The sequence below is a fragment of the Syngnathoides biaculeatus genome, chromosome 18 (assembly GCF_019802595.1).
Source record: "Syngnathoides biaculeatus isolate LvHL_M chromosome 18, ASM1980259v1, whole genome shotgun sequence".
Taxonomy (NCBI): domain Eukaryota; kingdom Metazoa; phylum Chordata; class Actinopteri; order Syngnathiformes; family Syngnathidae; genus Syngnathoides; species Syngnathoides biaculeatus.
Window position 1 is genome coordinate 3,967,113 of NC_084657.1, and position 20,100 is coordinate 3,987,212.

At 39.1% G+C, this 20,100-nt stretch overlaps 2 protein-coding genes across 5 annotated transcripts; one reads left to right on the forward strand and one right to left on the reverse strand.

Moving 5' to 3' along the window:
• Positions 1–387: 387 nt before the first annotated feature.
• Positions 388–7,713, reverse strand: spns3 (SPNS lysolipid transporter 3, sphingosine-1-phosphate (putative)). 4 transcript variants are annotated; one of them, XM_061802767.1, is made up of 13 exons: positions 7,615–7,706; positions 6,733–6,980; positions 6,580–6,645; positions 4,725–4,861; positions 4,375–4,526; positions 4,222–4,288; positions 3,981–4,123; positions 3,716–3,868; positions 3,431–3,620; positions 3,023–3,088; positions 2,846–2,944; positions 2,563–2,734; positions 391–828 (listed from the first exon to the last, which is right to left on the reverse strand). In XM_061802767.1, the coding sequence occupies exons 2-13, from the start codon at positions 6,956–6,958 to the stop codon at positions 764–766; spliced, it is 1,536 nt and encodes a 511-aa protein (XP_061658751.1). In that variant the 5' UTR covers positions 6,959–6,980; positions 7,615–7,706; the 3' UTR covers positions 391–763. The 4 variants fall into 4 exon arrangements, with proteins under 4 accessions (XP_061658752.1, XP_061658751.1, XP_061658753.1 ...); XM_061802766.1 differs by having other exon boundaries at positions 392–828; positions 6,733–6,985; positions 7,615–7,713; XM_061802768.1 differs by lacking the exon at positions 2,563–2,734 and having other exon boundaries at positions 388–828; positions 6,733–6,985; positions 7,615–7,713.
• Positions 7,714–8,920: 1,207 nt separating this feature from the next.
• On the forward strand, positions 8,921–18,814 carry ube2g1a (ubiquitin-conjugating enzyme E2G 1a (UBC7 homolog, yeast)). Its single transcript, XM_061802835.1, has 6 exons — positions 8,921–9,138; positions 11,506–11,608; positions 11,731–11,828; positions 15,554–15,732; positions 15,826–15,945; positions 17,452–18,814. Exons 1-5 carry the CDS (start codon positions 9,093–9,095, stop codon positions 15,910–15,912), a joined length of 513 nt encoding a protein of 170 aa, XP_061658819.1. The 5' UTR covers positions 8,921–9,092; the 3' UTR covers positions 15,913–15,945; positions 17,452–18,814.
• The last annotated feature ends 1,286 nt before the right edge of the window (positions 18,815–20,100 follow it).

A 20,100-nucleotide genomic window follows, 5' to 3' on the forward strand; every position in this document is an offset into this window, starting at 1 on the left:
GGGATATATATTTTTGTATTTCTTACAGTAGGTCTATTAGGTCCTTATTTAGGGGTCATTGTTGTGTGTTCTTGGCTTCGCACTGGCAGTTTCCCCCCCTCAACACTCAGCATTTTCTTTCAACTGGATTTACCAAGAGAAGGGATTTTCAAAATTTGAAGTGTCATCAGAAATAGAAGGGTCTCATTTAAGATAAGACAGACGAGATGTGATGACAGTGTAGAAATAAATGGGCTATTATGAGGCCGTCGTGTCTGTTTTTCGTTTCAAGATGTGGCATGATTACCTGTGGAGAGTAATTAGGTTTAATTAGGTTATTTTTATGGATGGAAAGACACATTTTTGACAAATTCCCAGATGAGGTGCAGATCAATAATGTCAGAGGGTTTGTGAAGAAAAAAAGAGGTGACCCTGCTAGCAGCATGTAAAACCTTTTTGTTTTTCATAAAGGATCTTGATTTAAGATAAAAAAAAATAATAATTAAAAAGTACACAAACATTTTTTGTTCAATTTATTCATAATACAAAACAATATGTCAACATATACTGTATTCTTCCCTCCTCTGCAATGTGGTACAGAATGTTAACATTGTGAAATGCTTTTAAAGATAGCGGGAGCGCTTTGAATAAAATCTGTTATGTTTACACACCACTTTGTAAAAAAAAAAAAAAAAAACTCGTTAATTCCAACATCCATCACCACACTTTAAGTTTTTCATCCATTTAACAAGAGAATTCAATACAAATCTGCAGTGGTCCTGCATTATTTGGACTGTGCATCGTTGATCTCCACAGTGGACTCGGGTGTAGGACTTTGCACAGGAGGATCTATTGGTAATACAAAATAAAAGAATAAACATACAAACAAACTGTCTTCAGTAGAAAAAGCAGCAAATTATATCTGGTGTGAATGAGCAGCCCTGTTGGGACATTGCCCTCACACATTGGAATTGATTAGAATGTCGTCAATGCAAGGCCAATCTGCCTTACAATGATCCATTTGTCTGGTTAAGACCATTTCTGACTTGGTCATAGAACTAGACTGCCAATTGTTTGGTCAAAGAGGAAATGTTATTTGCCAGTAAATGTGTGTGCCATTATGTCAACTGAATAAAAAGCGACTGTTCAACCACAATGGCCCAAAGAAGCAACACTGAAAATACACTTGAGCCTCCAAAAATTTGATTTTAACAAGCACAAATAACTCCAAATAAAGCGCAGTACTGCAGTAAGATGTAGATCCAGAGGTATTTGCACAGTGATTCTTGATTTTACCCTAGATCATTGCAGTACATTTGAAATAAAGCATTGGAGTGTAATAAATGATGTTTCACAAAAATATGTAATCTTGAAGGGCCACTGTCATTAAGTTATGAATGAAAAAACGCCAGCCGACATGGACCCATGCGTTTTCTCCCCACAAAACATGATTTTGGCGCATACAGCTTTTTGTAACTCCCGCCATGAAAATCCTCCCGAGGGATTTGTTTTCAAGAAGAAGCAGGAGATGATATACATGGCGGGACCGCCCTCAAGTGGAGTCGTTTGTTTCGATTAGTTTTACCTCTGGGAAAGTAGCTCATTGTTCCTTCGTGTTAGCCAAAATGCCGGCTCGTTGCATTGCTGAATATTGCTTGAACACTGAGGAGGTTGGATTTACCCTTCATAAGTTTGCAAGAAGCCCGGTTCGTCGTGAAAAATGGATTGCACAGATGCAATGGACGAGAGCTTCGTGGGTTCCAAATGACAGGTAGGTGTGTGTACAGCTACTAAAAAAAATAATAGTTTGGAACGGACCCCGTAATCGGTCTCTCATAACATAAAAAAAGATCCACGTACATATGACAGGCGTGCTAAATGTGTCGATGTGCACGTCGGACGGCGTCGGGCTGGCCGGGGAAGGCTGCGTGTCGGGCTCGCCGCCGACGGCAGATCTGAACAACGATGCCGACAATGCTGCACTCAGCTGCATGCGATGACAACGCCGTAAAGCAGCCCGGCTCGGCTCCGTGATAAGCCACCTCTGCGCCGCAGAAGTGGATCGGACATGAAAGCGGTTTGGCCATGATCGCATATCATCTGAATATGGCTCGAAACAATTGGGTAATATTGCCCCGGTAACTTCACTCGGTTGTGTAATGTTCTCTTCTTCGAAAAGAGCTTCCGCGTCAGAAGGGGCGTGTTCATCTCCCATACTGGGGTCCACCACGTGTTTTCAATGGCGAATGTCCCGGGGTGACGTCACAGACAGGGGATGCAGCCAATACGGCGACCACTTGGATGTCGTCGAATGACACTTCCGCAACTTTGCGCATGGATGATGCGCTTTCTGCTCATATTTATTTTTTCGTATCGACATTGAAGTGAATAATGTTATATGTATTTTTCATTACAATATCTATTTTAGAATGTTTATAGGGATGACGCTTGACCTTTGAGAATGATAGAACAATTGGTGTGCACTACCTAACCATACCAATAGCAGTAGTAGTAGGAGGAGTTGTATCAGTAAATGATGAAAACCTGATCAAATGCTTCTGGACCTGACAATACAATAAATACCTTCCACCAGCTGTTCAGCTGCCATTCTGTCATCATGGATGTAAAGAGCAGTCATGAGGAAGAAAATCCCTCCGAGAATGCCAACAAACGGGCAAATCAGGAAGCTGTACTGAAGACTAGGGAAGCTCCAGTATGTGGATGGAGGCTTGGATTTCTGTATCGCGTCAGATATCTAGTATTGAGATCGAAGACAACCATTTGGGGGGTTGAAGCTGGCACAAGGAGCAACAATGGAATTCAATTGGAAAAGAAACAACGTTGACGCCTTCTTTGTACTTCTCACCGTTCCTAGTAGATACGGACTCCCGGCATCCCCGAGGAGGTGGCAGACTGTAATCTGGAGAGCCTCAGCCGTGGCCCTTCTGGTGGGCACAACAACGTACTGTAGAAGAGAGAGAAACCCAATATGATTTAACCCCAAGTGTTAGTTCAATATTTTGTTTCTTACTGTCACACTTACCAGTAGCATATCAGCCAGAAGTGACCAGTTCAGTGATAACAGGACCTCCGCTATGAAAACGAAGACCTTAAATGAGATATTGACGAGAGGAAAGTGATCACATATACATTGTTGATCAATAAACATTTTTAAACCAAATCTGTACGAGTAATTTAACCCCCTATTCGTTTTTATGAAAAGAGAAAACAACCCAGATCACATGTGGCCTTACAATATCTGTTCGAGTTCATCCAAGAGGTGTGATGGGCTAAGGTGAGGAATTTGTTCTAGTGGGTCGAATTTTTTCTACATCAACCTCATCTAACGATCCTCGTAAAGCTTGTGGTTTGTAAGGTTTTTCAGGTACGGGACAGTCCAAGACTCCTTTACGTACTAGGGGAAATGCGTCTAAAAAGAATTTAAGCTTACATAAGTGGCTGGAATGGATGCCGTTGCGATGAAGATGCTGATAAAGAGGCATGGGACTGATCCCAGCATGCCTCCAGCGCAGATGAGTGGATCTGCATTGGGCACTTTGTCCCGCAACCATCTGGCCAAACCAGTGCCGAAGCACACCCCGAGTATGCCAGAGAGCACAGTGATGGCGCCAAAAATAAGACTGTACTGGGAGCAGAGAAATAAAACAATGTTAAAAAGCTGCAGGTATTAGGAATGGAGAGCTAATAAGTAGAAGGTGATGCACACACACTGCACCTGTGTATGTTGTCGCAGGACCCGTCCGTGCAGGGTGCTTGAAGGCCCTGAGACACCTGAGCTCTGAATAGAAAAGTAGGCATCCAAAAAGCCAAGGCTCCAGTAAGGAAGGCCATTGCCGTCACTCCCAGTGATGACCATATGAAACTTTTACTTGAGAGAGAGTGAGAAAATACTATATTAAAGGCCTTCAGGATTTTTGCTCAGCATCAGCGTCAACTGCGAGTTCAAATATTCCACCTCGGAATGTTTTTCTGTGTCCTACTTTTTGAGAAGGTACTTGATATCCTCCAAGTAAGAGCTCTGCTTGTTAACACCATGTTGGTTGTTCTCTGCAGCACCTCTGGATGGGTTTGGGCAGAAGAGCACCAGTAAAATCAACCCAATAAGACCGAAAATGGGAGTTATCTGTCAACACAGTAACAATTCAGAGCAGGTTGATTTATCATTGTCAGTGCTCTATTAATGCCTTTTGCTTTTAATGAGTTTTTGAAGGGCATTCTCACCCTGAGAGACCAGTGCCAGTCACCAGTCAGGCGGGCTATTGATGACCCTGTTATATAGCCAAGACCACTAAGGACACACAGAAGGTCATTTGAAGAGGATTACACTGTGAAAGAAGAATGAAATTATAGATTTAGAAACATGAAATATCTGACCTCCCAACAGGGATGAAGATGTAGAAAGCAGCAATCATAACGGTCCGTTGTCCCCCAGTGAAAAGGTCCCCGATAATGGTGGGAGCGATAGTGGAGTAGCTCGCCTCCCCAATCCCAACCAGGCCTCGTAACACCACCAGAAGCCAAAAGTGCTTAAGAGATGAAAGCAACATAGAAGCACATGATTAATATTTAGTTTGGCATGCTGTTACATAAATATGAGTATCCGTTTGTTTTCAAAACTTCCCTTTAAAAAAAAAAAAAGTCACATGATGAAGTCAACATTCGAGTGTTTGTCAAGAAAGTGAAGTTTCATGAAATGTGTGTGAGCGCATCTATTTTGCACATACCGACTTAGCAACAAAAGAGCTGCCAGTTGCGGTCACCAACCACACACTCAAACCCAAGGCCATGATGTGTACTCGGTTGTACCGGTCACCAAGGTAACCAAAGAGAGGGGCCGTCACTAGGAAGCTGAGGATAAAAACTGTGAGTAGTTTAGTACAGAATCTTTATAAGTGAGTCTTCTTTATGTGAAGACAGCTCTTCAACTAATTGTTAAAAAAAAAAAAAAACATTATAGATATACTATGACAGTTTTCCATTTCTGCAGTCATTATTATTCTGGGCGGCACAGTGGTTCAGATGGAAAGCGTTGGCCTCACAGTTCTGAGGTCCTGGGTTTAATCCCGGACCCGCCTGTGTGGAGTTTGCGTCTTCTCCCCGTGCCTTCGTGGGTTTTCTCTGGGGACTCCGGTTTCCTCCCACATTCCAGAAACATGCAACATTAATTGGACACTCTAAACTGCCCCACGATGTGATTGTGAGTGAGCCTGTTTGTCTCGATGTGCCCTGCGATTAGCTGGCAACCAGTTCAGGGTGTACCCCGCCTCCTGCCTGTTTACAGCTGGGATAGGCTCCAGGACACCCGCGACCCTTGTGAGGATAAAGGGCTAAGAAAATCGATGTATTATTATTCTCCATCCATCTATTCTGAAGTTTGCTGTGGGAGATAATCCAGAGTCACAATCACACCTATGGGCAATTTAGAGTGTCCAATTAATGTTATATGTTTTGGGATGTAGGAGGAAACCAGAGAAAACCCACGCAGGCACAGGGAGAACATGCAAACTCCACAGAGGCAGGTCTGGGATTGAACCCGGGACCTCAAAACTGTGAGGCCAATGCTTTCCAGCTGATCCACCGTGCTGCCCCATCCGTTGCTGTAAAATAACAAGACAAGAGCGTTGTGTTAAAAAAGACAAGATCATTATTTCAGTATAATATATTCATTTTTTAAGACCATTTTGTTTGGTATGTAGTTTGACATTTTTCAAATTTTAAATGTGGATCATTAAAGAGGACACAATGCATGTTTTTGTAATGTGGGAGGAATTTGGAATACCCAGAAGGCAGAAGTGCTCAGGGCCACATGCTGCCTAAATATCATTATGTTTATTTTTAAAATACCTTCATCAGTGTAATGTTTCTGTCTTTGCATCCATTTTAAGAGTGGGACTCAATTAAAAAAAAATTAATCAGAGCTTTTGTCATGAAATAATACAGTAGTGTATACCCATTGTTATGTTTTATTGCGGCGTCGGTTTCCCAGTTTGTGCTTATCTTCCTGGCTGGAGATTTTTAGCAGTTATTCTTCTGAAGCTTGTCCCACTTGATAAGATGTGAAAATTCACATATTTGCTGACATCTAACAACAACAACAAAATGTTTATACATGGGGACGCCTCTCATAATCACATAATCTCTAAATGCCTTTCAGCAATTCTAATGATGTCATTTGTATTTTGTAATCTGCAGTACCATTGTTGCAGCTTGCATTTGTGGCAGTTTGTGGTTAAAGTGCTCACCGTGTTTGTGGGGGTTGGATACTCCCTTCTTCCCTTATTCCCAAAACATGCATGTAAACATTGTTAAAGCATGGGCTTTCTGACATTCTTATTCAAAACTAAGCATTATTTTCTTTTCTAATGGATTTTCCCCTAAAGTCTCTCTCATTGGAGCTCATGTTGCTGTCAAAGTAGCTCTAAATGCAGTGAGGCCGCAATTGTTTACACAAATTGGTACAATCGCAAACTGTATGTTCTGCAACTGAATTACAGCACTTCCTTTTGAAGCAATGGAGGGTGGGGTGAGGGACTTTCAAAATGTCTAACTGATCTGGGACATTCAAAAAGATCATCTTACCTGTCTGAAGAAGTCCAGCAGTACTGTCATGTATATCAAAGAATGCCTGTACGTTTAGAAGTACACCTATGCATAGGAAAAGGTCATTAGTTGCAATTTTGCTCATAGACAACAAAAGAGGTTGGGGGCCAGCATTGTCCTGTGTGCAGAAACCTGCAATTGTGTATCGTTCCATGTAATTGAGCAAGTTGACGTAGCAGAGCACAACCACCGCGATGTGGGCTTGCCGACGTGACACCGCGGGTCTCTCGTCCACTTTGGGCGTGAGTGACGAAAGGCTGTTCACAAATGAGCCATAGTGCAGACCAGAGATGGAACCCAGACTCCGTCGAGGTAGATCCCCATCTTGCAGGAACGTGACGGATCCTTGCAGCTCCATCGTGAGTAAGGTCTTGCTTCACCTGGACTTGGGGGACAGTAACCTAATGTCAGGAATCCAACACCTCTCTTATAAAACATGCTGAACTTGTTTTCGTGTTAAACATCATTAAACAGGATTGACTGGTTTTAACAAAATCAAATTATTCTATTGCAAATATTTAACTTGCGGCTACTTTTGCGTCCCATAGAACACAGAACACTATTTATCTAATTTGCTCTTGCTTCCTGTATAAGTTACTGACAAGGGAAGGGAACATTATTTGTCTAATATTGCTTTAAATTAAATTATAATTTAAATTATTCAGCATTTAGTGGCAAGCTTCTTGGAAAGCCACATATCCTTGTGACAAAAGACAGTTACACAAGTGTGGTGAAACTACACGATAGAGAAAGGAGAAGAGGGTTTTGAAAAAAGTCTGCCATATTACAACATAAATAAAAACACATTTGTGTTCTTCCATTCATGAAAATGTCAACTCTGTAATAATTTTTCATTTAATAGCACACTTTGATCACCATACTGACACCACAATTTTTACTCCGTCAAATAAGTGGCACTGGGGCCTCGGGTGGTGGCCAGTGCAACTTTGGACCAACATTTTCCATCACGTCGCTCGTTAAGCCCGACTAACAATGTAAAGCAATTTGACATACTTGTTGATGATCTTGTTCATTCCATGGTGACAGTGGTCCGATGACAGTGGAGCTCCTTGTGCGTCTCTGTGGCATGAGGAACTCAAATGAAGCCCAAGCTCTTATAATGAGTTGGGAAAGTGAGGGACAGCCCATTTTAGGGGCGGCAAAATGTTTTCTCACAGTTCTTCACTGTCTTGCAATGTTGTAAACGACACATTTATCACTTTCCTTTCCTCCCACTTCTCCCTTGAGAAATAATAAACAAGAGGAGTTCAAATGATAAATCCTTACCTTATGTTGCTTTGTCTTTGTTTATCTGCAAAAACCTATGCATTTTAATTTTACATCTGCAAAGCAGCTCCAGAACACTTCATGGGCACTCCAAACATTTTAAGACTTTGTAAAACAAAGCTTCAAGATCAATGGAAAACAATCAATTGTATGGGCCGTCATGACTGCTAGCTTTGAGCAAACACACTCGCTATAACATGTGGCTGTCAGCTGATGAAACAAAGATATTTGTTGCGATACAGTCTAAACTAATCACAAGATAAATGGAGACAAAAACAGTGCATTTTTTTGAACGTGCATGTTATTTAAACACAAGTATGTTTAATTGCTGACACCTACTGCCGCAGCTCTTTTCAATCACGTGCAGTTTTTATGTCAGGGTGACATAACATGTGATTAAAAGTATTTTGATTACTCAGTACGTCTTTCAAATTTAAAAGGCCAGAACAGATGCTTAAAATTTTTTAAAGTACATATGTTACTCGGATACTCTGTGGGAATAATTGTAAATATAACATAATATATACATAACATATAATATAATAAACTAACCCTTATCATACATCTGCTTGCAATAAAGAATGATTTGTGTCCTGTTAAAAAAAAAAGTCTCTCTAGTAAACATACCAAACTCATAATTAATGAATAAATTAAGCTAAATTAATTAACATGCAATGGGGAGGACATGCAAAATCAATACGGGCGACTCCTCAGAACTGTGAGTAAAAAAAAAAAAAAGGTAGTTGTTCACGTGATGATTAAAAAAATTGTTAGAACTGTCTGCTGACTGCTTCGCCCAGTTGTTGCTATCCAGTGTTTACAGTGAATATTCCATTTACATGACCCACTTTTCAAACAGTCCTCTCATTGCAGTAAAAGTTCACACATTCAAACGAGGGGAAGGAAGCAAGCTGCATTTAGACGTAAACCCATATTACTGTACAGTATTTTGAAATGTTGGGAATTGTCGCAAGATGGCAGCAACGTATTTACACCAACGGCTGCGAAACCTAAAGAAGAAGAAGAAGTAGTAACAGGTCACAGCAGAGAGAGGACTGCAGCAATAAGCCACGAAGAAGAAGACAAGATGTCGCGAATGCTAAACGGAAAATAGACGAGCCCGGGGACTGTGTAGTAAACTTGAATATAAAGCTACTACAGCGACATATTGTTGTTCACAATCGCCCCATCACATTGGCTAAACTATGACAGAGCCTCAGTCAGCGCTGTTACTAAGGAGACAGCTCGCAGGTAATGAAATATTTGGCGTTAGCGGATACTGCCTGCCTTGCTAATTGAACATTTAGCTGGAACTCGAATGATTGTACGGGCGCAAACTGTTTGCGCGAACCTTCCAAAGGCGTACAAATGTCCCATTACAAACTACGGGAAGATTGTCGAGGCAATTGTTGACAGACACACTATCTTTACACGACACCCTTCTGCACTTAGAGACTATGTTGTCATCATGATGTATACAGATAGGCTCGCTGTCAGGTTGAAGGGGGAGTCATGGACCAAATCAGGATTATTTCTTACAATAGTGAAACAACCTCATTACAAACACGAGTGAAACGAGCCTACAAAGAGTAGTTAAAAATTTCACACATGCTACTGAAACACTGTCACACTACTTAAAGGATCTCTTCAACGGCACGTAAATGTTCTCTTACACGACAGAAATCAGAATCATCTTTATTTGCCAAGTATGTCAAAAACAAGGATTTTTTTTTTTTGTCTCTTGAAATTGGAGCAGCTCTATAGACAGCCATAGTATAAGACCAGACAGCAATTTGACACCAAATACTTTTGGGACATAAAAATAGTAAGAAGAGTCACTGAGCAATGAAAGGTTACAGGTAAAATAGCAGTTTGAAATGACTGTTACTCATAATCGTCATTGCACTGGACAATTGCTCTGTTAGGCATTCAAGATGCTCTAATTTGTCGAGGACTCTGCATCTTCTTGTTCGGTTGTCCAAAAAAAAAAAGTGTCCTGTCATTGCTAGATTACTAACAATCTTTCATTGCTCCATAACTCCTCTCCCAAGGTTTTTATGTCTCAAAAACCTTCTCTGTCTATTGACTGTCCGTTGTTGTACTAGAGTGACTCCAACTACAGGAGACAAATTCCATGTTTGTTTTTGACATAATTGGTCATGGTAAATGGTGCAGATTCTTCTCAAGCACGGGTGACCAGTATTAGGTCAAAAACAGGTATGCAAATAGTGCAGAGTGCTTCCGGAATACAAACCCAGTAGAACTCTGAGATCGACAAGACTCAGGTCAAATAGTGGAACACAGAGTCCAAAGCAAACATGGTGAAGCAGCATTTAGCTATCAAGCTGCACACAATTGGAATACATTGCCAACAGAGAGGGGTGACATCAGCCCACAATGTGAACATTTTTAAATCTAGATTGAAAACATTTTCCTCATGATTTTTAGTCTTTCCACTTTTAATATTTCTTGCACTGTACGCTGTTTTTAATTGTACTTTTATTTCATTTTATTATATACTGTAGTTTTTTTGCTGTCATTTCTGTTTTTCCCCCATTTTAAATGTTTTATTTCTTTGTATTCAAATGATTTTAATCATATAAAGCACATTCAGTTACCTTTTGTATGAAATGCACTAAATAAATTTACTTTGCTTTGCTTAACTGAGGACCCCCTTTATTAAATATCAAACTTGTCTAATAAAAAGCACCTATATCCAAATCTTATTTTCAATTATTTGGAAGTACAACAAATTGATTTTTTTAATAAAAACAAATCATGTTGCTATCAAAAGTTATTTGAACAGGTTATTTTATCACCTTAAACAGCGGATGATCATTTGATTCAGTGTTCTCTGTAGGTTATCTGAAAATTTTTACTTTCATCAAAATTTAATTCCTTCTTTGATGTTGCTTTATCTGTTGTTGTTCGTGTTAAATCCAACCCAAAATATTTTTTCCAAATCAATTTCATGAGATTTTAAAATGTGCTGATCTAAATTCAACCATGATGGTAATTCTTTACATGGAAAATTACATCGAGTAAACAACAATTATGTTGAGGGCCAGAATAAGACAGTGGTAAATATTATTATGTGTTCAACATTTAGGATTTAAAAGAATCTTCATGTGTATGGGGAAAACAGACTATTAACAGACAGTGAACTGGTTCGAAACAATGTAGATAATTAAAAAAAGATATCCTACCCAATGTACATTATTTTGTACAAGAAAGGGTTCCCCAGAGAGCAAGAAGTATTTTCCCAAGTTATTTTTGACGACTTTGCCATTTCACAACAGTCCCATCTCAGGTCCTTTCGTAAACACTCCGGTAACATTGGTGCATACCCCCAAGTGTCTGCGTGTCTTAATTTTTGTTTGATCATATGTGATCATGTGACGTGTAGAGATCAGCATCAGAACGTAATCTCTGTGTCAGGTGTTCTGTGTCCGGAATATTGGAGCACACCACATATGGTATTACCAAAACTGTTAAATGTCTGACTTTTTTGGGGTTTTTTTGTCTCTGTGTCCTGTCTGTCACAGATAATTACGCTTTTACGATTTGAAAAATCTTTTGGTGTATTGAGCCTAATTTTCCATTCTATTTTGTCTCTAGAGCTCAATAAAAACCCAGTGGAAGGGTTCTCAGCTGGCCTGATTGAGGATAATGATCTTTACAGATGGGAAGTTCTTATCATTGGGCCACCAGACACACTTTAGTAAGTACTCACCTTTTATCTTAACTACTATTGTCACCCTTACAGGTATGAATGTTTTGAAATGTTATCAGATTGATATTGTTAAAGTAATTCTTCTATTTGGCCTTTTTTAATGTTCACAGTGAAGGTGGTGTGTTTAAAGTTCATCTGACATTTCCCAAAGACTACCCTCTAAGGCCACCTAAAATGAAATTTATCACAGATATTTGGCACCCTAATGGTAGGTACAGCCAGGAGATGAACAGTGTGTTTGCAAAAATACCTGAAATTAAGTTTAAAATTGTTGAAGATTAACAAGGCTCTCTGAGTGGTTAACCGTGGAAATATGCAAGATTTTGATGAAAAGAAAATATTCATGTACAAGGCATGAACTCTTATGGTGGACTTGGAAAGTGAACATACCGTTGATCAATATACAAAAGAACTAAACCATAAATAATTAGCCCTGATTGCCAATAATCTTTACAATGTTAAATGTACAAGAATAAAACATTTTTAATCAGCTGACCTTTTAAATTTTAAATACAGTATTTGCAATTTGTTTTGTTGTCAGACATTTGACAAAACAGCATCCAGTTCCCGCATTGTACGTTACGAGTCAAATGTACTAAGGTAGAATCTTTTTGTCCAGGTTTTCAATACACTGTATCTCCCCTTGCACATAACTTATCAACGTAATTTGAATGGAGCATTGTGGTAGCAGTATCATGCTGTGGGTTTTTCAGAAGAATTAGTAACACTTTCAAAAGCAATTTCAGTGGCTCAGCCTGACCCGCCCACCTAAATCTAGTTGAAAATTTGTGAAGTTCCGAAGCGAACGGTGTACAAGAGATGCCCTCCCAGTCTGACACATTTGGAGCCTATGTTCAGGGGGTTGTCGGATTACGACTGAGTTATGTTCCTACGGTGGTGACCTAATCTGAATTTGAAACTGAACATGCTGGAGGCTATCCTTAACCCACGCTGAGGCAGTAAAGTTGTTTGAAAATCACTTTTAAATCAACATGACACTTGTAGGCTTTAAATAAAACAAGGTCATGCAAAATACTATGACTCTTCATGGTGTGTGATAACGTTCTTACGATGCGCATTTTTTGTAACCTCAGTGTCGTATTTTGGGAAAGTGGACACTCAAGTGGTGAGATGCTGGCTTGATGGTGACGAAGCTTGTTTTGAGATTTTGGTTCGTTTGTGCTCTCTCAATCTATTAATGTCCTTCTCAGTGAAATTATAAAGATATGGTGATATGTTATCTTTTAGACATTTTTATAGCCGTTTTTTTTTTAACCCTAAAGAACCAATGGGGTCACTTATGACCCAGTATAATTAAGAGCCCACTGTATAAACACAACGCACCACAGTTACTCTTTTTACCCTTAAAGCCCAACGTCTCACATGTGTCCACCTGACAGTGACTGCTGGTGGGCATTCCCCTATCCATTCAGAGGGAGCCCTTTTCCAAAGCTGGAAGTAATTTAGTAAATTTTTCTAAATGTGATGTTTTTGTGTTCCTTTGATGCTTTTTGACTAATTTAGTTAGTACCTAAAATTTTAAAAGAGGATTTGGATGTCTTGGATTCCCAAGGGTTAAACATAGTATTAAAACAGGCGTGTTCACTTTCTCAATCCACTGTAGGTGTGTCCCAGTAAATTAGAATATTGTAGAAAACATAATTTTAGTAGTTTATTTCAAAAAGTGAAACTTGCGTGTGTGTGTATCTATCCATTGACCGATCAAGCGATCTTGCTCTCTCGCCCTCTCGCTTTCTCTCTCTACATGCAGTATTCACATACACATTCATATACTTATAGACATACTATATATATATATATATATATATATATATATACACACACACACACACACACACAGGAGTATACAGTATATTAATGAGAAAAAAATATATATTTGGGGTGGAACAGTCACAAAATACACTATTCGGTTTGTGCACACTAATTTCTCAACAGTGTACCTAAAAAAAATACGCATGTGCTCCCAGCCGTGTGTGTGTGTGTGTGTGGGATGGTTGGGGGGGGGTGAGAGAACCATCGCGAACCTTGAAAACAGACACATTAAACCCTTGTGGTCTAAACTGATCAGAGATAGGAAGGTTGTTTTTGAAATGTAGGTGCTCCAGTCAAACAGAAAGAGCTGCTCGCGTAGTCAAAGCTAAGTTAGATGGCTAGCATGTAGCTGTACAATTAAAGAAATTGAGCACCATAAATTTAATTGGTTCCAAAGCCATTGGTGCCACACCAACAATGTAGGAACATTGTAGATACAAGCCAGATGCACGCAGCCTGCCCTCTAACACCAATGACTTCGTGTCAAATTTATATGAAATTACACCAACAGCTCAACATAAACCTCAAAGTGACAAAATACATTTAAGATGCAACTAATCAAATTTTTTCCAACTGGGAACAAAAAGCACAGTGGGACATTTTCTGTTTCTCGTCAGCGTGTAATTAAGGAAACGTTTTCCCAACAATGCAAATATAGATGGACTTGCGTATATTGCGCACATTCATATATACAGTGTAGCATGACTCGATTTATAGTAAAACAGTTGCAGCTATTCAACGTGTCATTTAAAATAATGCTGCAAACATTTAATTGGGAGTACAAATCTTGATGCAAATCAGGTTGCTGTTCTTGTGTTTTTATGAATGTTTTTCTGAACCAACTGGAAACTTGATTGGCACGACATTGCCCATTATTGACTCTTTGTCCTCTGTGCCAAATGTTTAATATTTAAGTGTAATTTTTATTAACCTGAACCTGAGTCTGTTTTATTTATAATTTGTAATTAACTAAAATATTGTATTTATTCCACTACATTTTAATGACATTGTTTGATATTCTTGAGAATTAATGTCAGTCTTTAAAAAGATGTAATTAAAAAAAAAACAATTAGCAATTCTGTTGTTTAATGTACAGTGCTTCCCTAAAAAGTATGTTAGGATGGCAGGACGAGATGAGTAGACCCAAAAGTTTTAGTGTGGAAATATTGATGGATGATAAGATGAAAAGAATGACTGGCAGCTTTGATATTTTTTTAGGTTAAGTCTTGATTGACCAAAGCTCTGACACGGAGCTTTTTAAGCTCCACTTTTCAGTAAGTTACCTGTCTTGTACAATTCAACATCAAATAAAGACCTTTATATTAACCAGATTTTTAGTTGTTACCAGTCAATATTCATGATATACAGTATGGTATATATACACGTAACTGTTAAAAGAATTAATATTTAATATGGAGGGACACTTCCCTCTGAGTGACATCTGTTGAGAACATACTGTAATTGGTTACGTCATTGTGAAATTCCTGGAATAAGCACTGGCTGAGGGTTCGTATCTCAATATTTTCACAACTTTTCAAGTCATTGGGCTCAAGAACGAGTGAAGTCACGAGTCATTACTGATCAAGTCCAAGTCAATTTGCAAGTTTTGTGACAGTTTGTCAAGTCGGGGTCTGAAATCATCAAATTCATTACTTGAGTCTGATTCTGGTATACACCTCTTCAACTTTATGTTACTTGCAGCACTGATAACAACTTCCATTGAGGCCATTTCGGACAGTTCTCATAAACAACATCTTAAAAATGATTTTTAGTGTAATAATTAGGTAGGTAAGAATTAGCCTTTTGAAAAATATTTCAGAAGTTTAATCTGTATTATGAGTTTCACATTTTGAATTGAACTAGTTAAATTAACTTGTGCAATATTCAAATATTAAGATGCACCTCTATTTAGTTTAAATGTGCAAAGAATTTTTGTTTTATTAATGGACTGGTATATGCATTTACATAATTGAAATGAAACCAATTTGATGTGTGGCTGTATACTGCATAAGAAAAAAGTTGATTTTTTTTTTTCTTTTTTTAAAACAGTTTTTTCTTGTTGTCATGTGATTAATTGGACTCCCTGTTTTTTTGTTGTAGTTGACAAGAATGGCGATGTATGTATTTCTATTTTACACGAACCTGGGGAGGACAAGTATGGCTATGAAAAACCGGAAGAACGCTGGCTTCCCATCCATACTGTTGAAACTATAATGATTAGTGTTATCTCCATGCTGGCAGACCCAAATGGTGACTCGCCAGCCAACGTAGATGCAGCAGTAAGTATTCTGGTTAAAAGCATGAGAAATGGTGAATGGGGAAAAAATGACTTTTAAACTATGTTGAGTTATTTTTCTTTTTTTCCTCTACAGAAAGAGTGGCGGGAGGACAGGCATGGAGCATTTAAAAGAAAAGTTGCACGCTGTGTACGGAAAAGCCAAGAGACTGCATTTGAGTGATATTTCACAAGGATCTACATTCATATTTTCAGGGCAAGTATGCTGAAAAAAAGATGCAGGGGGAATACAACTTTGGGGTCCTCTAAATATTGGACAAAGCCGCTTGCTGAAAGAATGGACCTCTCGTCCCAGTCCAACGGGTTGTTTCTGATGTTATTAAACAGTTCGATTAGTGCTTTCCTTGTTATCTTTTGCCGTGTTTACCAACCTAGCTGCGTAGTTCCACCTCGTTAGGGCAGCTCGGGAAAATCGCCTCTTCACAATGTCATCAAGAGCCTTGGCGTGCTTTGGAGAGGAAGCAAAAAATGATGCCAGGCCATTTAAAGTGGAAAAGAAAACGTTGCAGTGCGATAGTGCTGCACACTTGTGACAGCACCAAGTTACGAATGTGGGCAATGCAATGCGCGAGATAACAAGACGGGTATCGGTCGTTCCATGGTAGACGACGATATCCGCAAGCCTCTTCCACACATCCCGGTCCTTTTTGACCCGCGCGTTGTGCATCTCATTGGCGAGTCGCAGTCCCTCGTTCAGCTGATGCTCGATCTGTGTGTTTCCAAATGGCTGCAGTTTTTTCACACAAAGGATATGCGAAGATCCATGCTCGTGCTTGCTCATAGCAGTGGGAAGGTTGTTTAAATCATCATGACCCCTCATAGTCCAGACCGTGTGTTCCGTGGAAAAAAGGAGACAGGGCCAACAGAACAGTTTGCCAGTGACAACCATCTACCCGTTTATGTTTCTCGAATGTGCTGGCTTGAAAGAGACAGACAAAATTCTTCCCTGTTTTCGTGAAATTATATTGTTCTTTTCCTCAAAAGTTCTCTGGGAAAACGGCACTGCACGTAAAGACTGAATTGATTTCAGTCATTGTGACTCGGCAATGAAATTAATCACTGCCTGTTTCCCGCTGAACAATTCTAATAACAACAATTATGCACATGCATGTTGGCAGATAAGCTGCTTCACTGACAGCTTTTTTTTGCCATTCAAAATGCGCATGAACTGTAAACATCCTCCATGAACCCAACGTTACTACTTGGTATCTCATTGCACATGTGCGAAACAAGCTGTCGCCTTTCCAGTTTTTCACAGGGTAAACAGGACAAATTAGACATGAATTCAAGAACAAAACAGTAGAACTAAGGTATTGTACAATAGAGGACACTGACAGATAACTACTTTCAACGATTTTATTGAAGGGCTCGGGCATGTACTACATTAACAGATTATTATGAGCACTCACCATTGCTCTATTACTTTCAGGTGTCTTAAAACAGATGACTGTTTCCCGGCATTAAAACATGGACTTTTTTTTTCCCCCACACTTCACTTTTGCATTTGGCAAAGGTTTTAGGTGCAGTGACAAGTAGTGGAAAGCAATACAATCCCCCATGTAGGTATTGTAGCAGTGTTGACGTCTGTTTTTTAGCCTGGTGGAGAACACGTTTTTGTCATGATGTTAAATTTCTCCGTGTTTGTCTAAACAACCACTGTGGTACTGTCGTGATAATTTCTGTATTGTGTGGTTTTCCATAGGTCTCCAATTGAAAGTCAACATGGCACTGTTTCCTGCACTCTTCCACCATTTTGCCAGCCTTGTCGTCCTGTTATTTTGGAAGGAAGACTGACTGGCTCCTCTAAGCTCAATTGAACATTACAATGACTACCATGGCTGACAGACAACCACCAAGGAAGTGCCAACTGAACATAAAAAAAAAAAAAGTAACACTTTGCAAGTCAATGAACTGCTTCAATATTCAGGAAGATATTGTAAAGAGATGTATATAGCACAGACTCAGCCGGATAATATATAAGATCCCTCGCCGTGCATGAACTTAGTCCAAATGAATTGCGCTGGCTCTCATTTTTTTTTCCCCCTCCCCTCTTCAACATGTTCTATATGGGTTTATTTTTCAGCAGGTCTTAAATTGAGCATTGCGATGTTGTAAACATTTTTTTTCATTCAAGCATTATATGAATGACAAGGCTCGTTATTTCTAGATTCATCTAGCATTTGTCATCAACCACTGACAACCTACTTTCAAACGTGTTTCATAGGAATGTTGGGTTTTATTTAGCTATTCAAAGTCTTACCATCACATTCTTTTATCAACAAACAACGACACATATTCATTTTGTGCATGCGCAAGTTCCTTCTGTCTTATTGCAAAAGTGCCTCCAGATAAAAATGTTCAGCCACATCAACTGATATTGATGGAGTAAATGAAATACTGCATAAGCAGTACATTCAATTGGTCTGATAGCCAGCACACATGCAGTATGATAATTCTACTGCTCCAAATTTAATGTAGCAATAAATCTAATATGTGTACTCTTTTACACAGTACAATTTAAGGTCCTCCAAAAATCTGCTATTTTCGTAGCTGTTTGTTGTTGTTTATGTGGGGGGTGGTTCTGTTTTCCTCTGTAGGAACTCTTATGCATGCTTTTACAGTTTTTCTTCTTCTTTTTTTTTTTTTTGGTTCAACTTCAGAATGTGTGAATTTTTATGTGAATGTTTGCCTTTTTAATGTTTGTGCCCATTCTGTTGTGCTGGTCTTTCATCACATCCAACCGTTTGTTTATTCGACTCACTGGTTGCAGTTTTTGGCGAATGTACAAAGACAGAATGCTGATGTATATTTTTCATCCTACGAAACCTGTCACCTGTATTGAGCTCTTCTATTATATTGTTTTGGTTGTTTTTTGTTGTCAACATTTGCATGTTTTAAGGTCATTCTTTTGTGTTGTAGGCCTTGCACAAAATGCAAATCACCCATTGGCAAGTTAGCTGAACCATTTCCTGGAAATGTTGTAATTGCATTACCTCCTTTTCCAGTACAGTATTACAAGTACTCAACTTGGTCGACTAAAAATATTAAAAAATCACCAACTGTTATGCTGAGGGTCTTCGGTTTACGATGAGGTTTTCAGGTGTGAAATGAAGCGAGTGAAATTATTTGGCCTTTCCTGATTTCTTATTTGTCACATTTCCCTTCATCAAATTGAAATATTAGTGAACAACAACACAAGGAAATGCAAAATGCAGTTTTTAAGTGGTTTCTACAACTAAGGGAGAAAAAAAATCCAATCCTACATGGCCAAGTGAATATATGCGTTTGTCCCCTGAACCTCACTGAGTCTCTCACACCGCTGTGGAGGAATTTATCCTTCTCATTTTTTGCGCAGTTATTGTAATTCAGCCACATGAAACGGTTTTCTTTTGAAGGTCATGCCACAAACTCATTATGATTCAGGCCCGGACTTTGACTATCCCACTCCAAAATATTGTATTTTTCCTCAGTCATTTAGAGGTGGACTTGCCAGTGTGTTTTGGGTTTTTTGTCCTACTGCAAAACCCACGTTATTTCAGCATATGGCCTGTAGACAACATAATTCATGGTTCCAATTATGAAAGCAAGTCTTTCAGGTCCTGAAGCAGAAAAACAGCTCCACACCATTTCACGACCACCACCATTTTTACTGTTGGTATTATGTTTTTTTTTTTTTTTTTTTTTTAATGCATTGTGACTTTTATGTCAAATGTAATGTGGCACACACCTTCCAAAAAGTTCAACTTTTGTTTTGTCAAACCATTGAGTATTTTCCCCAAAAGTCTTGAGGGTCAGATGGCAAAATTGAGTGGAGCCTTTATGCATTTTTTTTCCTCAATTTTTTTTTTTTTGTTGTTGTTTTAAATATATAAACCTGTCCTTTTCAGCTGCTTGGCGTTGCAGAATAGTGGGTCTGTCTGACTCTCAGCGGTGTTTTTCATCTTGGAACTCATGTCATGCAGTCCATTTTTGCCCAGTATATTTCTTATGGTGGCATCATGAACACTGAATTTAACAGAGGCATGTGAGGCCTGCAGTGCTTTGGATGTTATTGTGGGGTCTTTTGTCACCTCTTAGACATCTGAGTCGTCACTGTGCTCTTGAGTTGATTTTGGCTAGCCAGTCACTCCTGGGAAGCTTCACCAGTCTTCTGTTTTTGCCATGTGTGGACAATGGCTGTCACTGTGGTGTGCTGGAGCCCCGAATCTTTAGAAATGGTTTTATAACCTTTTCCCCGTTGATAGACGTCAATTACTTTAGCATTTGATCCTGAATTTCTTTATATCTCAGAATGATGTCTAACTTCTGACCTTTTGGTCTACTTCACCTTTTCAGGCACATCCTATTTAAG